General features: G+C 36.9%; 1 protein-coding gene across 4 annotated transcripts; it reads right to left on the minus strand.

Annotated features, from left to right (window-relative positions):
• Positions 1 to 485: 485 nt before the first annotated feature.
• Positions 486 to 8,412, minus strand: PIL5 (phytochrome interacting factor 3-like 5). Of its 4 annotated transcripts, XM_059576900.2 has the most exons (11): positions 8,065 to 8,411; positions 7,842 to 7,961; positions 6,930 to 7,743; positions 5,028 to 5,126; positions 4,870 to 4,935; positions 4,631 to 4,696; positions 2,469 to 2,855; positions 1,713 to 1,791; positions 1,313 to 1,385; positions 1,102 to 1,223; positions 486 to 928 (listed from the first exon to the last, which is right to left on the minus strand). In XM_059576900.2, exons 2-8 carry the CDS (start codon positions 7,928 to 7,930, stop codon positions 1,714 to 1,716), a joined length of 1,599 nt encoding a protein of 532 aa, XP_059432883.2. In that variant the 5' UTR covers positions 7,931 to 7,961; positions 8,065 to 8,411; the 3' UTR covers positions 486 to 928; positions 1,102 to 1,223; positions 1,313 to 1,385; position 1,713. The 4 variants fall into 4 exon arrangements, with proteins under 4 accessions (XP_059432883.2, XP_059432884.2, XP_059432882.2 ...); XM_059576901.2 differs by lacking the exon at positions 486 to 928 and having other exon boundaries at positions 1,001 to 1,223; positions 2,484 to 2,855; positions 8,065 to 8,412; XM_059576899.2 differs by lacking the exon at positions 486 to 928 and having other exon boundaries at positions 1,001 to 1,223.
• Between the last annotated feature and the right edge of the window lie 8,203 nt (positions 8,413 to 16,615).

Below are 16,615 nucleotides of genomic sequence, written 5' to 3' on the forward strand. Positions count from 1 at the left end.
AGGGAGAGCTACAGGGTAGCATCTATAAAAATTATGAGCCGCAGCCCAATATGCAACTAGATGAGCTCTCTGGTTGGCTTGTCTTTGAGACTTTCTCTGCTTCCCAAACTAGAATTCAAGCAAGATTAAGAAGAATTCTGTGTGTGATAATTGGGACTATTTGCCAATCAAAGATGAGATTTGGCCTATTGATTTGCCAATATAATAGTAAGGGAGACAATCTCCTTTCAGAATGAGATGCCTTGTATCTAACGAAAGAGCCAAATTTGAGTGGAATTTGCTTCTGTTTTTTTTTTTAATCCAGGCCCAACCCATACTTGAATGACATAGAGACAATGCATGCCTTCAACTTTCTAGTATTTTGTTCTCTTCACGGCATGGACCAGTTGCGTCCATAAAAGCGAATGTTCTTGTTCCAGTTTTCATATTTAAACATTGGATCCACATAGGCTTATGGATAATGGGACTTTTTCTTTTCTTTTTTTTTTTTTTATAATTTTTTGATTGGATAATGGAATAGCCAAAATAGTATATGTTATTTATGCCAATTCCGACTCGATGCTTCAATGGGTTTGAACCAATAAATATTATCCAAACAAAGTTTTCCTTTAAAATTAGGGTAGAAGAATTTCCTTCAACCCAGTAATATGTGTTTAAAATACACGTAATTCTCACATGCATTTTGAACAGATATAATGGATTGGAAGGAATTTCTCCGGTCCAACATGAAAGAAAACTTTGTCCATTATAATCAATGAAAGACAACACGAATCAAAAGCAAGAACAAAATAGCAACACCATGGTCCAGGGAATAGTTGTGGAGACACCTTTTTCTCTTTCCTTCACTTTTTCAGTGTTTCCAACATTTGCAAGTTGGAAGGCAGACTATGACAAACCAGACCAGATCCATCTATGAGAATCCTTGCTCCTGGACCAAGGCCACATGACTTTGTTATCAACTAAATTCTACCTTTAAGCATCTTTCCATGTTTCAAATAATAATAATAATAATAATAATAATAATACAAGAAAAGAGGGAGGGCTACAAAACTGATGCAGGAAAAAAGAACTCTATTTTACACGGGGGTGTCAATAATTTACATGTTAGTCGCTTTATAATGTACCAGTCGTCGCGGAAAGCTTCTCTCAAAAATGTGTCATTCTCGCATACTACAAAACTTAACAGGCAAGAGTCCTGCAATCCTTTGGATCAAGACTGAAACCTGTAATGCACAAAGATCACAGCATTTGGAAATCACATGCTCTATATTCATGCAATCCTCATTTAGATTGGGAAATCACAAGGCATTACCATTCAGAGAGTAGCTGGCACAAACTGCAGAATAGATTGCCAAAACCTGTGCATCCTTAGCCGGCCAGGAATCCTAGCAATTGACATATCATATCCATTGAGTATTGAAATCAACCATGACAAGCAACTTGAATCATAGCTTGTGACTAATATAGCTCAACAATTTTTTATTTTTTTTTATTTTATTTTCTTTTTTTTAAGAAAAAAGAATATATCCCAAAGCTGGAGAGGAGCCTAAATTGTCAAGAGAGCCTAAACTGTGTTTCTTAAAAGTGAAGGCATGAGGATCACGAATAGATAGTAGTGTGTGCTCCTCAATGCTGACAAAGAGCTCTGTACTTTCACTTTTTTGGTTTTCCTTAATTAGATAATCATCAAATCTTTTATCTAACCAGCCTACCTCATTGGTGATTGCCTAGATTTTCAGGTCCCTTATTGGTGCGTGGCTTGCTACTACTTGGCTGGCCTAGTGCTTCATTCTGCAAAAACGAAATGGACAGGGCATGCCCAATAAGCTCCAATCATGTGGTAATCTACAAATGAATTTGACAATTGCTACTATTTTTTGGTAATAAGAAACAATATCAATCAAAAAGAAAATGCAAGGGTAACTCAAAGCCTGAATGACAAATTGCTCTTAACAAGATAGTGATCAGATATTTTATGTATAACAAGGTATGGTCACATACGACAGATAGACTGCTTTTAACAATACTGTAACCAAATATTTTCCAATTCAAAAGTTTAGCTGACGCATGACAAGAATGCAGTGAAGCAATCTTTCAATTTTTTTTTTTTTTTTTTGGTTTGTAGCAACCATTTGTGTGAACTGATAGTGTTTTGCAAATAACATGAATCCCCCATGCTGCCTGATTATTATTATTATTATTATTTTTATATGAGGGGCCTATAATTGTATTTTTATGTCATTTATGTTATCCATTTGACACAAAATCTTAACGAAGGTCTTAATTTACAAATATTCATAGTAGGGATCTTAATTTCATCAAATTGAAAACTGGACTTAATGTCAAAACACACAAGCATGAAGAGTTTGTGATATAATTTCCCTTGAATATTATAAAAAGGTGTCAAAAAAGTGTCAGAGACGCATCCAAACATTAATTGAGAGGCACAATTACGAGGCTAAAAATACCTGCGGTAGTGGTACCTGCATCTGGTGGGCAGCAACATACTGTTGATAAGGATCAACAAAATTTGGGAACCGTGGCTGGCTTGGAAGTTGTGCGCCAAGTGAGTTTAGCATCTGTTCTGGCTGGTTGGCTGCTTGCATTCTGGAAGGATCAGGTGCTGGAACTGGTAACATATGAAAAGCAGGCAATGGAAATCGTGGTCCCAGATGAGCTGCTGCAGAGGGGGTTGGCAATGATGAACCAGCTAACAGATTGGGAAATGGCATCATAGGCCGATTGATGCCCATTTCCATGCCCATGCCCATCCCAATTCCCATCCCCATTGTTGGCATATACTGCTGGACACCAGGAAACATCATGGGGACCATGCCACATCCCATGGACATCATCTGCAGAAATTGTTGACAACCTAATCTTCGTTATAAATAACGTATGAGTCCACAATTTTCCTTGTGAGGATATATAACTCATGAACAATAATTAAAGTATTGAAATACTGTACACAACAAACTTGTACACAATACACAGAATGAACCAAATCATTTTACACATGCATGCTCTTGAAACTACATGGACCATGCTTCAGGCTGGGAAAAAAAAAAAAAACTAAAAATTCAAGTCAGCTTTGGATTACTTCTCAGACATGTTTATGGTATTTCACTAAATCAGCTTGGCTCAGGCTGATTCCAGTGTGAATGGAAAGAGAGAGTTGGGAACTTTTTGGTGTATGGAAGATTAATTCCCAGTCAAGGACTCAACTTTCATGAATGTAGAACAAGATAATTTGTAAAAACTAGTGGAGGAACACAGCTCCACAAAAGAGTAATTTAAATGAACTGTTGTTTAAAACAAAAATGAAATCCTTAAGCAAAACATAAAATTCTAGGATCTGAAATGAATTATCAAGTACTAGTGGAGCAACATGTTTCCTTCCAGAATGTAGTAATTTAAATGGTCTGTCTAGCATTAGGAACTTTTCTCCTTGGGTAAATGGCTCAATTTTCCAGGATCAGAAGCATGAATTGTCAAAACTATTGGAGCAACACGTGTACCTCCATAAACTTACTTCAGAAGGAATTCCGAGTGGGAGGCTCAGGTTTAATGTTAGAAAGTATCCAAATTTAAGGAATGATCAAAGACTCATGCTAGCTCTAGTGTTTGAATGACACCTAATTCAAAAATCATCTCTTTTCACTTTTTTATTGCAATCTAGTTGCTAAACATTTACTAGTGCATTTAGAGTCAATGGTTGAAACTGAAAAGGCTCATATGTTCATTGTCCGGTTAAAGGAGTTTGGAAGATGCAACTATCAAAATCGAGATATAGCTCTGTTGGTAGCAAGGGTTAATGTTCGGAATTCTTTAGTTCTAAATTTACAATGCGTCGTCTTCAGATAAGTGGTGGTGTCCCAGGTAATTTGGGTGGTGTACAGTAGTACAAGATCAGGTTGGGTTCACAGGCTTACGGCAAGATTAAAAAAGAGTAAATGTTTTCAAGTACATTATAAACACGTCATTGTGACACCAATAGAGTTCATTAGAGCTTAAGGTATTATTTGCAAATCATCTATAATTTCCAAGTAATAGCATGTCAACAAAAGCAACTCAAATCAGGGATTTAATGATGCTTTCAAATAAATTCAACCTTTCTGGGGAAAATTCAAGCCTAAGTTGTCTTTAAGTGGCAATATCTTGGCATTCCTAGGATACAAAGACCAAATAATTTCAGAAAATAAACAAAGTTCACATCGCTATGCCTGCTTCCCTCTGTTCTTTTATTGGAAGATAATATACAAAGGATCACAATGCAACCTTATGATTCATGTTACCATAGAGAAGGAAGGAGGAGGTCGCACATTTAAGCCTCATCTTTTTGGTTCTTTTAATGCTTTATTTGTATATCAAAGAAAAAGATAATGATGCAGGCATATTGTACCACTATATGGCTGTACTAACAGGATTATCACTCTTGTTTTGTCCATAAAACTTCTAGAATAAGCATGACGCCTACAATTAAGTGAAACAACAATTTTCTTTAGGAATGGAGTTATATCCTCAATAACAGGAAATGTACTTCAACCCGTTCACATATAAAAGTATGATCAGGTAGTAATACCATCTAAAGAAGCATTTATATCTGAGAAAAAAGATAAGAATGACATACATGTACTTGCAACTGAAGTGATTTCAAGTACTCAATCGCCTCATCTAACATTGAAGCTTTGTCTGACTGAAATTTAGAGAAAAAAAACAAATATTACACAAGTCAATACCATATGCAAACAATCATCTATATTAAAAATAAAAAATAATAATAATAATAAAAAAAAAATTAAAAAAAAAAACTGTGGTCTCTCTATAGCTGGGAAAAAAAACAAACTTAAAAAATAAATCATATACAACCTTGTTGCATCGGGGAATGAGTTCTTGCAATGCCCTCATCTTCTCATTTATCCTATCTCGACGTCTCTGCACATAAATGCAATACATCACCATTTGAAAGAAGATAAACACATGAAATAGAGAGTTTGTCAAAATTTCTACTATAATAGTAAACTAACCCTCTCTGAAAGATTGTGGACCTCTGCAGCACGGGATCTCTTCGTAGTTGTTGATCCACGAGCGTGTTTCTTTGTATCCACGGATTCAAATTCAACATCCTTTTACAATAAGAAAGAAAAAACAATAAGATTATATAGTCATACAGGATGAATAAAGAGTATTAAAAAGTGGCAAACGATTATTTAACATAAAATAAATAAATAAATAAACAGGAAAAAGAAGCTGCAGAGTTCTTTAACCCAACAACACAAACCGCAACATAATGAACATAAAAATAAACAACGTCTCCTCACATATGACCATTTAATTTCACTGACACCCCTTATAAAATAACTCTTTATGCAGCAGCGCATTTAAATTCTCTTGAAACTAGCAGCACTAAATTGGTAGTGCACTTGATTGCATAGTAAAGGCTTTCCTTTGGCTCCCATATTGTTCAGCTTTCCCACCATACCTACTCTACTATTTAATACCTTACTGTAACTGAAACTGTAAGGGTTCTATCCTAAAATTCAACCCAAGTAAAAATAGTGTGGTGAAAAAATATCGGCCAATGAAAAAACAAAAGTTAAAAAGAAAAAACTAACAGCAAGCAATGCTCCAAACTGGACCATGAATTTGGCAAACGTAGACTCACTTCCATTCACAAACTGGAATTATAATCTCAACATGTAGCCACCCACTACTTTTACTTTCTTTTTTTTTCATTTTTTCTTCAATTTCTTAGAGCTACGCATACGCAAAGTATTAACTGATTAAACTTAAACTTTTAGGATATATGATTATATATATAGCAGTTTAAAATTATATCTGCATCCATGAGTGATACCCCATCCTCCACTAGTGAGAGACTCCAATTCCGTTGCAAACTATCTTGATAGTACATAATATGTAAAGAGTCCTACTATGCGGGCTGCCTAACGTAAGACATATATTAAAAAAAAAAAAATTGTATTTTTGTTTTTTTTGGTTAGTTAAATTTCTATAAATTAATATTTAATTTTTAATACTTGAAAACTTGTTTTTGGATTCAAAACTAAAATCTAGAGGTGGAAGGTTAACTCTTTGAGGATTTGTATAACATAAAAGGGATTCGATCATCCTAAATTTGGTGCTAATGCCTCAAATTTGGTGTTCATACCTCAAATTTAGTACTAATATTTTAAATTTAAATTTTCCTTTAATACCTCTCAAATTGGCCACGTCAGATGCTGGGATGACCCCAGGCTGCTGAAAATCTCAACTCATATGTAAAATAATTAAATTAAAAAAATCTTAACTTATCAATTTAGTTAGCTAAAAAAAAATTTAAAAAAAAATTATAATAAAATATGTAGTTTCCAAACATTTTCCCACAAAGAAAATGTGTATAACGACCTGAGCTTGTAACATGTGGCGTAGTAAATGCCCGACAAGCGTATAGATCTGCTGCCGCCGAAATATCTCGAAAGCATTTAATCTTAGTCTTAATAAATGACTCTCAACGACGAAAATTTGGAAATGACAAAGCAGGCAACCGGACAGGAAAGCAGTCCCGAGATACGCGCCGTCAACGCCAAAATAATCATTTTAATTTCGATAAACCACACTGCAGCCACTCCAGCCTACATCACCCACCAATCGTCCTTCATTAAAATTCTGTCACAGAAAAGAAAAAGAAAATCTCCTCTGCTCATCACATACGTGGCGACACCCCACGTAGCCCGTCCCTGCCACGTGTACGATAGAAACGGAAAGCGAAACAACACCCCGTAAACGGCCAAACACCCAAACCAAAAGGTATCCCGGGGATGGGGTGCTAACGTTAATCCACGTCACCCCACCTGCGCACGATAGCCGAGACCACCACACAGGTACACAGAAAGCGAGAGAGAGAGAGAGAGAGAAGTGGCTAAACTGACCTCGCTGTGGCACTCGGTGTCGTTGGCTTCTCGTCCTTTGCGCTTGCGATCCTCAGCCTGCGGCTTCAGAGCCGGCTCGGCGCTGGAGCTGGAGCAGCCGGGTGATGACGACACGGTCACCTCACACGTCGACATCTCCTTCACACCACTTACACCGCCACCTCCGGCAGACGACGTGCCCGCCGACGCGTCGCCTTTTGTGGCCGCGCAGCCTCGATCGCCGACGTGCAACTTGTGCCCCACCGCCGGCGTATCGCTCGAGTCCACCACTGTCGATTCCCTCACTACCGCCGCGCTCCTCGAGCTCGACGGCGCGTTTTGATCGAGCCCTTCTCCTCCGGCAACCTTCGCCTTGTGCCTCGAGAAGTGCACGAAGTTCTGCGCCTTCGACTCCGCCAGCTCCGTCCTCCTCGCCGGCGGTATCGGCGGCAGAGAAGTCCCCACCTCCGACGTCACGGCCTGATGGAGCTCCGTAACACCGTTGGTACGGAGTGTAGGGTTAGTACAATTGCCGAGATTGTTACTCGGATAGAGAAGGTCGGCGCAGAAATTGTGGTCCAAGGCAGGGTCGTCGTCCACGAGAGGGTAGTGAAGCCAGGAAGCCATTTCGTCTTCTTGCATGAACAGCTGGGAGTTCTGGTTGTGAGCGGCCGGTTCTTGCTCCGATCGGATCTCCCTGGCCGCCGATTGCTCGGCGGGGATCACGGCGTCGTCGTATTTGGACGGCGGAGATCTTCTCGTCGACCTCTGGTTCTGGCTGTGCATCACCACCTGACCGTTCTGCCATAGCAGCTCCATGATCTCGTCCTCAGGCCTGCGTTCTCACTCTCCGTCAAAAACCATACTCCAATCCCTCAAAATTTTGAAAAAAAACAAAAAAAAATTGAAATCAAACAATAACAAAAAACTCACAAAGACGATTTTCTTGGGCGAGCAACGCCATTCGATGAGGGGATTGAGTAATCGTCGTCCATTTCGAAATCCGGCACGCAGTGATACATTTTATAATAACTGAAACTACAGCTCCAAAATCTAAAACCCAAAAAAATTCAAAAAATTCAAAAAAATCAAAAAGAAAAACACAGCGATTGGAGGAGCAAAAAGTAAATTAAACAAAAGCTTATCACCCACTCACTGTGAAAACTTGGAATTGGTTATGGTGTGAAGGACATAGCCGCCAAAGACCGCTCGGTGTGTTTGCTCTGTTCAAGTGGAAAGCTCTGCGATTCTCTTTATTCACGGGTATCCGTGCAAGGGGAGGAAGGTGGGAAATGGAGGAAAAAAAAAAAAAAGTTCAGAAGATATTCTGTTGGCTGTATGTGAGCATCATCATCATCTTTCTTGCACTTGCCTTTTGTGCTCTCTCTTCACCTCTTGCTTGCAGCAGTACAAAGATAAGGTCTCTCTGTCTCTCTCTGTCTCTCACCGAATAATATGAAAGGAAGGAGACGAAATGGATTTTGACTGTTTGTAGGCAAGGCAGTGTACTTGCTTTCCCGAGCCACATTTTTTTTGCTTTTTGGGCGTAATAACACATTTAATGGCTTCATTTTAACCCGAAAATGCTGGGAAATTTTGGCCTTATTCCATCTCGGCCGCTCATCGCCTGCCCCATTAGTGATAAGAGTGTTGCATCTGCCACCCCCATTGGTGACCAGGACTCGTCTTCTTGTTGGGGCCCGCACCTAGATATTCTACCCATGGTAAAACGTAAAAAGTAAAAAGTAAAAAAAAAAAAGTAACTTCACTTTAGACTCTTAAGTTTCCAGCCTCCAACCTTCAAAACCTCTCAATTTTAACTCTTAAACTTTTAATTACAGTCAATTTAAACCCATCTGTCAGATTTAACGGTTAACTTTTAACGACAATACCTAAAAAGATCAAATTGACTGCAATTAAAAGTTTAAATGTTCAAATTAAGACGTTTTGAAGTTTGGGGACTTGTCCAATCCCGTGGTAATTTAAGTGTTTAAAGTGAAGTTACTAAAAAAAAAATCTTAATTTTTCACTCTAAAAAATGTTTAGAAAAGCAAATCAAATCTTTTTTAATTTCTTAAAATAATCCTATATATGGTGGAGTTATTAAAATCATAAACATTTATTTTGAACTAATTCACTCAAAATTTGTTTCTAAAGATCCTGAACTCATTATCTACAAAACATGGACCATTTATTTTACAAATAATGATTAGAATTGCCTTTAAGAACTTCCCAATAAAGTTATATATATCCCTCAATGAGAGATTGATAATGAGACGATTTGGTTTTGGATGATTTTTATGTTTAAAAGTTTAAGCCAGAAGATTCTCATTCAAACTAGATGGAACATCCTCTAAATGAAAATTAGGTTTTTCTGAAGAAAATAAATAATACTAGACATCTTAACATTTTTTTCTCAAATTCATTTTCCCAAATGATCTGGTGAATTTAATAAATAAATAAATTTATATATTTTTATTATTATTATTATTAAATGAATGTGAGGTCCAGATCATTTGGAAAATAAAATTTATAAAAAAATGTTGGAATACCTAGCAGCTCTCGAAAAAAATAGTTTGTTTATTGTAGACAAGCACATGGTATGGAGTAAATGTTAGCAAAGGTTTTAATAAAACAAGTTAGTAAATATTCTACCATTTTAATTATTTTTACATGCATTGATAAGTAATCTATGAACCTATAGTGATATTAATGTTTTATCATGCATAGCTTAATTAAATGTATGTTTGCAATGTGATTTCAAATAAATAGCTTTTAAAAGAAGGTTTTAAGAAAAGTATACATAGTACAAAATATATTTTTGTAGGTGAGAAAAAGGTATAAAGTTTTTTCATTTCGTTAACCCAAAGCAAGCTCATTTTGATCGGAGTTTATACAATTGAAACCCGATCGATGTTGAGCAGGGTTAGTATGCTCAATGTACCTAATTTGGATAGAATTAATCATTTGAATTAAGGTGCATGACCAATCGAGGCATGTGATCGCGCGTAGTGGACTTGAAAAACAATTTTGAAAATACTTTTCAATTTGATTTTTTTTAACATTTTCTAAAAATTATTGACAAACAATTTAAAACACAAAACACGTTTTAATTGTGAATCTTACTCCCCCCCCCAAAAAAAAAAAAAACTATTATATTTATATCCCATCCAAATATTTTTTTAAAAAAAAATCAAAATATAAAATAATAGTTTTGAAAATCAATTATCAATCTTACAAACTCAATGACTATTTTAGTCATAAATCCTTTCTCCATTTTTGTAAACCCTTTTCTTTTTATCTCTATTTAGGTGGTCAAAACCAAGGTGACACTCTTATATCCACTTTTGACTTCCAACGTTAATAATGCCCTTTAAAATTGGGATTGAACTTTTTAATTGACGAGGGTAATGATTGTAAGTTACCCCCAATATAAAAAATACCTTTAATCAATTGCGCGCGTGTGGGATTGGGATTATGTGGGAAAATGACAATTAACGGTAAACCGTCTCCAAAAGAAAAAAGTTACTCCGACAGGCGACAGTAAAAACCCAACACCTTTTGAGATCGTACGCGCTACGCGCCGACTTCGTGTGAGCCACTGACATTGTTGGTCCAATGAAAGCCCTCAATTCCACTACAATTGTGGACCGGAGAGTATGCCATGTCCTTGGTCGGCCCACAGTGTGATAGGAGTGGAGTTCCCCTCACCTCCACATATTTTTTCTTCAATAATTATTTGCTTCCCTAATCCAAGAGAAAAAAAAAAAAAAAAGCTATACGACTTCTTTTGCACATGCTTTTTAAATGCCAAAAAAAAAAAAAAAAAAGTGTTTTAATATGATATAAAGATGAAAGTAATTTAAAAGGTTATTTTATGTTTTTGGCTGTTTGTTAATATTTTTGTTTAAAAAAAAAAAAGTTATCAAACAAAGTCAATTGTAGCTACTTAAAAGTCTTTCTCCTTCTATCTCGTGAGTTCATTTTTGGGTTTTTTTTTTTTTTTTTTTTTTTATAAGTACATTACAAACCCGCAAAACTACAACAAACAAACAGAAAGATTATGTTCCTCTCCGCTAACAATCGTAGAAGAATTGAAAGGGGAAGAGGAAAAGGGAATGCTGCCAGAGTGAGATCTGGCTGCGGCCCAACGTGCCAAATAGTCGGCACAGAAGTTTGCACTTCGGTGAACCTTTCTAGCTTCCCAAGAGGAAGCAAAGGGAATAGAGTCTAAAATATCAGAGATGACAGAAGAGATCCTCCAGTCTGGAGAAGAATCTAAATGACGAAGAGCTAGAATAACCACTTCAGAATCTCCTTCTAGTATAAAACGATCAAGACGAAGCGAAGATGCTAAGGAAACCGCAAGACGGGCTGCCAAGGCTTCTCCCAAATTTGGAGAGCATGATGGACTGATCTGGGAGATCATTGCAATAATATGTCCTTTAGAATCACGACAAACTGCTGCCTGACATGAGAAAGAGTCCCGGATGACAGTATCAAAATTAATCTTGAACCAGAGATTTGGAGGGGTAATCCAATTTTCTGTTGAAACCTGTGTATCTGGATGCCAAGCTTGATAATGCTCAAGTGAGATTTTATTAATATGAGCTGAGACATTCCGAACATCAAAGACAGAATTGTCATGAAAAGCTTTGTTTCTGTAGAACCATAAGATGTCACATGCCACAGAGGCAAAGATTTGGAACTTATGACAGTCCTCTCGAGGGATACCGAGATATCTGCCTGGAGAAATAATCAAATTTATCCATTCCTCCATTGAAGAGAAATTGAAAGCTGTCGAGTCCAAAGGCCAGAAAGAATTTCGCCAGACAACACGAGCAAAAACACATTTGAAAAATAAATGATGCATGGAATCTGTGGCCACTTTACAAAGAGGACAAGAAGTATCAGCAATGGAAGGAAACAATTGACTTAATCTCTCCTTAGTCGGAAGAATATTCCAAGCTATTTTCCACAAAAACAATTGGAGCCTGTCATTGATATTAAGCTTCCATAAAGATTTCCAACAAATAGAGGAAGGATCTATATTGGAAAAGCAGTCAGAAATAAAATGATAGGCTGATGAAGTCGAGAAACATCCTGAAGTGGAAGGAGTCCATATATACTTTGTCTCGGGATCTGATGAAATGCGAATTTTAAGAATTTCATGAGCTGAAACAGGATCAAACAAAGCATGAATGGAAGAAAACTTCCAATTACAGGAAAAAGGATTAATAAGATCCTTAATTTGAAGAGATGGCAGATTGCGATTGTTGGGGAATTTGGGCATAGGCTTGAAAGAAGGAATAGTAGGGATCCAATTTGAAGACCAGATAGAATTGGAAGATGACCTTGAAACCTTTAAACAAGCTCCCACTGAAATATACGGTTTAATTTTTTGAATACCTTTCCAGAACCAGGAGGCAGAAGAGGGATTGGGGGAGGAAACAAAATTCCCATACTTGATATATTTATTCTGAAGTTGCTTTACCCAGAGACAATCAGAGTTTGAGAGCAATTTCCATCCCAGCTTGGCTAATAGAGACAAATTAAAAGCATGCATACGACGAAATCCAAGACCTCCTATATTTTTTGGAAGACAAATAGAGCTCCATGATTTCAATGAGAGATTTTTTGCTTTATCCTTTGGAAACCCCCACCAAAAGTTTTTGAAAGACCTATCAAGGGAAGAAGACAAAGAGGCAGGAAGAAGAAAAGTGCTCATAGCATAAGAAGGAATTGTAGCTGCAATCGATTTAATTAGCACTGAGCGTCCAGCTTGAGACAAAGTTTTAGCTCGCCAACCCTCTATCTTGCCAGAAACTTTATCTAAGATATCCTGAAAAGCTGCTTTTTTGGATCTACCAAAGAAGAGAGGAAGACCAAGGTATTTAGAAGTAGCCGAAGCCGATTTGTATGGGAATATTCCTTGGATACTGGTGATAGTGGAGGCAGCAGTGTTTTTGCTAAAGTGGACCGAAGATTTAGAACTATTGATAGCCTGTCCAGACCAAAGGCAGTATTTATCCAAGCATGATTTGATAATAACTGCTTCTGCAGAAGTGGCTTTAGCAAAAACAATAAGATCATCCGCAAACAAGAGATGCGTAATTGGGGAGCAATTACGAGCAATTTTGATTCCTTTAAGAAGATCATGAGATTCTTGGCGAAGGAGAAGCCGAGAAATGACTTCTGTGCCAAGAATAAATAAAAAGGGGGATAAGGGGTCCCCTTGACGAAGCCCTCTGGCTGGGCTGAAAAGACCAAATGGGCTTCCATTGATGAGAATGGAGAATGAGGGAGAAGTAATGCAGATTCGAATCCAGTTGATCCAAGTAGAATTAAACCCAAGCTTTGCTAGAATATCTAGAAGAAATTTCCATTCCATTCGATCAAAGGCTTTTTCCATATCAATTTTTATAGCCATAAGTCCACCTCGCCCTTTCTTAGAGTTGAGAGAGTAGAGAAGTTCATGAGCCAAAATAGTATTATCTTGAATATTCCTAGAAGGAACAAAGGCAGATTGATAAGGAGAAATGAAGAGATGAAGCAAACCTTTGAACCGATTGGCTAGGAGCTTGGAGATGATCTCATTTTTGGGTTTATTGAATGGATTGATGCGATAGATTGCGTTATTTTTTGGTATGTTAAAATTTTTCTCAACTAAATGCGTGGTTGGTCGCTATCAATTCAAATCACCATGTGGGGGCGGTGGTTGAGATCACCTGATTTATGATTGTAATTGCTGAATTAGACATCGGAGTAATCACAACTCTCTCAAAATATTCGGTTACAATGACTACTATTTTCATAAGAAAAATTGAACAATCTTTTTTTAAAAAAAAATTGATGTGACAGTACTAAGTCTCAAGTTGACTAGTATTTCCCTGAACCTAATCCCCATGATCAGTTTAAACAGAAGTAAAAATTGCTTTCACACTAATATTAAAAATAAAAACTAGGGTTAAATACTCCAAAATCCCTTGGGGTTTCCCAACTTTAATTTTTCCCTCATGCGGTTTCATTTTTATCACAGGAGGTCCCTGTGGTTTTGATAAGTGACCAAATTAGTCCATCCGTTAGTTGACCGTTAGAACTGACACGTCGACCAATCAGACGTCGACACGTGGCATATATTTAATTTTTTTTTAAATAAAAAAATGTATTTTTTTTTTAATTTTTAAAAAATATTAAAAAAAAAAAAACGAAAAAAACTGGGGGTGGCTCTTGGCAATTTGGGGGTGGCCTTTGGCCAGGCCACCCCCATCTGGCCGGATGGGGGTGGCCGAGCCACCCCCTGGGCGGCCACCCCCAAATTGCCAAGGGGGTGGCTCGGCCACCCCCAGTTTTTTCCGTTTTTTTTTTTTTTTTAAAATATTTTTTTAAAATTAAAAAAAAAAACATTTTTTTAATTAAAAAAAATTAAAAAAAAATTAATATATGTGCCACGTGTCGACGTCTGATTGGTCCACGTGTCAGTCCGTACAGTCAACTAACGGTCAACTAACGGATGGACTAATTTGGTCACTTATCAAAACTACAGGGACCTCCTGTGATAAAAATGAAACCGCATGAGGAAAAAATTAAAGTTGGGAAACCCCAAGGGATTTTGGAGTATTTAACCCTAAAAAATAATAATAAAAAAAAAAAACTATAGGTTATGTTTGGGAAGAGGCCGGACTGGAAAGAGGACCTATGACCCAAAACCCAAAAAAAAAATTTACACTTGTTCTCTCAAAATCAACTCTAACATTCTTACTTTTTACATCAAATCAGTTATTTTTTATTACCATTCAAATAAAAAAATCACTATAAAATAACTTTTCACTTTTTTATACAAAATATTTTTACTTTTTTTCTCTCACATCAATCAAATCTACTATAATACGGATCCGCTTCCTAAGTCCATTCCATTGCCAAATATAACCTATATATATCCTAGAATCTTACCAAGAGTTCATTATCTTCAAAGAAGTTGGAGTGTTTGACATGTTTTCCGGGAGCGCGTGGGTATCTCACTGTTCTCTATACAGAAGGAAAGAATTGCGGTAAATTTATGACATTATAATACTCATAAAAAAAAAAAAAAAGGTAAATAATATTACAAACATGAAAGTAAATATAGAATAATGTTATGATGCAGTGGGCCCGATTACTGTTGTTGGTAATTTACGGATATAAGGATGTCCGAATATGGTTATAAATAGTCCACAGGCGGGTGGGTCGAGGTAGTTGGGTGGTGTGCTTGGATGAGGAACATAAGTCTCTTGCCACATATGGACTGTCCCTCCAGATTGGGGCAACTAGGTATGACTAGACTTCTCATGCTTCTCCATTTCTTCAATTTTTTGAATTCCTCGGCTTCTTTTATTTATTTATTTATTTTCTGTTTCTATTTCTTCTTAATCAATGGGTCCCAATGGTTGTTAAACCAATGGCTCTGTCTGCCAATTGCAAAAAATAAAAAATAAAAAATTATACTATTCTTCTCAAAATAAATCTCTAACATTTTTTTTCTTGGTACACCAGTCACTTTTTATTATTATTTAAATAAAAAAATTATTATAAAATATATATATATAAGTTACATGCATGGTGGCTTGCTTGGCTGCAGTTGTGAGAGGTGGTCGGACACGTGAGCGGGTTGGAAGCCTCTTTCAATTGCCTGTTCCAATTGCAGAATTCGAGACTTGTTCGAACTCGTACGCCGAATGTTGATTTCATGGGTCTGTGAGTTATATATATATATAAGTTACATGCATGGTGGCTTGCTTGGCTGCAGTTGTGAGAGGTGGTCGGACACGTGAGCGGGTTGGAAGCCTCTTTCAATTGCCTGTTCCAATTGCAGAATTCGAGACTTGTTCGAACTCGTACGCCGAATGTTGATTTCATGGGTCTGTGAGTTGATTTTGCAGCCTGCATGCATGCGTCCTATATATGCGTACAAAATAAAGGAGTTGGCTCGTGTTCTCATACCCTTCGTTAACGTGCATGTACCGATGGATCATGGCTAGCGATGGAGCAAGAGAGCCGTGGCGGTGGCGCTGTCACCTTTAACATGTGCATAGGAGTAATCAAACGTACGTAAGCCTGAGCTATCCGCATATATATATATATAGGCAGGAGATGGAGATTAAGGGACAGTCACGTAGTGACAAGGCTCATCATCTTTTGGCTTCTTATCTTTATTCTCTATCCAAAACAATGAGATGCAGTCACAGAGACAACGAGTGACACCCGATCTCTTCAAACCCAAACCTCTGCTGCCTCTGCATGAAACCATGCAACCACTCGATTCGAAAGGATATAAAGTTTTCCTTTTATTATTCTAAAAGAAGTTCTACATGCACATCTCAAATTTTTTTCTTGGTTCTCAAATGATGTACTTGTCACCATTTTATGAAATTTATTATTTTGAAAAATATGTCACAAACTCATGGGATAGTGACACATCATTTGAAAATCAACTCTTTGAACAAAAATTTGGGATATTTAGTATTTATCTTATTCTAATTGGGTTGGACTTTTGGACAAAATTCTTTCAATTTAGGTTTAATTAGTTTGTTTCGGTGTGATATATTCTCTCAAGTTTCATTAGTTTAGGAAAATAGCTTTTGCTTTTAAAACTCAGTTTTACCTAGTAATTAATTAATGTGGGGCTTAACACTCATAAGTATCTTTCTATGAACCGCCCACTTTATATA

Source organism: Corylus avellana, chromosome 11, assembly GCF_965113065.1.
Source record: "Corylus avellana chromosome 11, dhCorAvel1.hap1.2, whole genome shotgun sequence".
Taxonomy (NCBI): domain Eukaryota; kingdom Viridiplantae; phylum Streptophyta; class Magnoliopsida; order Fagales; family Betulaceae; genus Corylus; species Corylus avellana.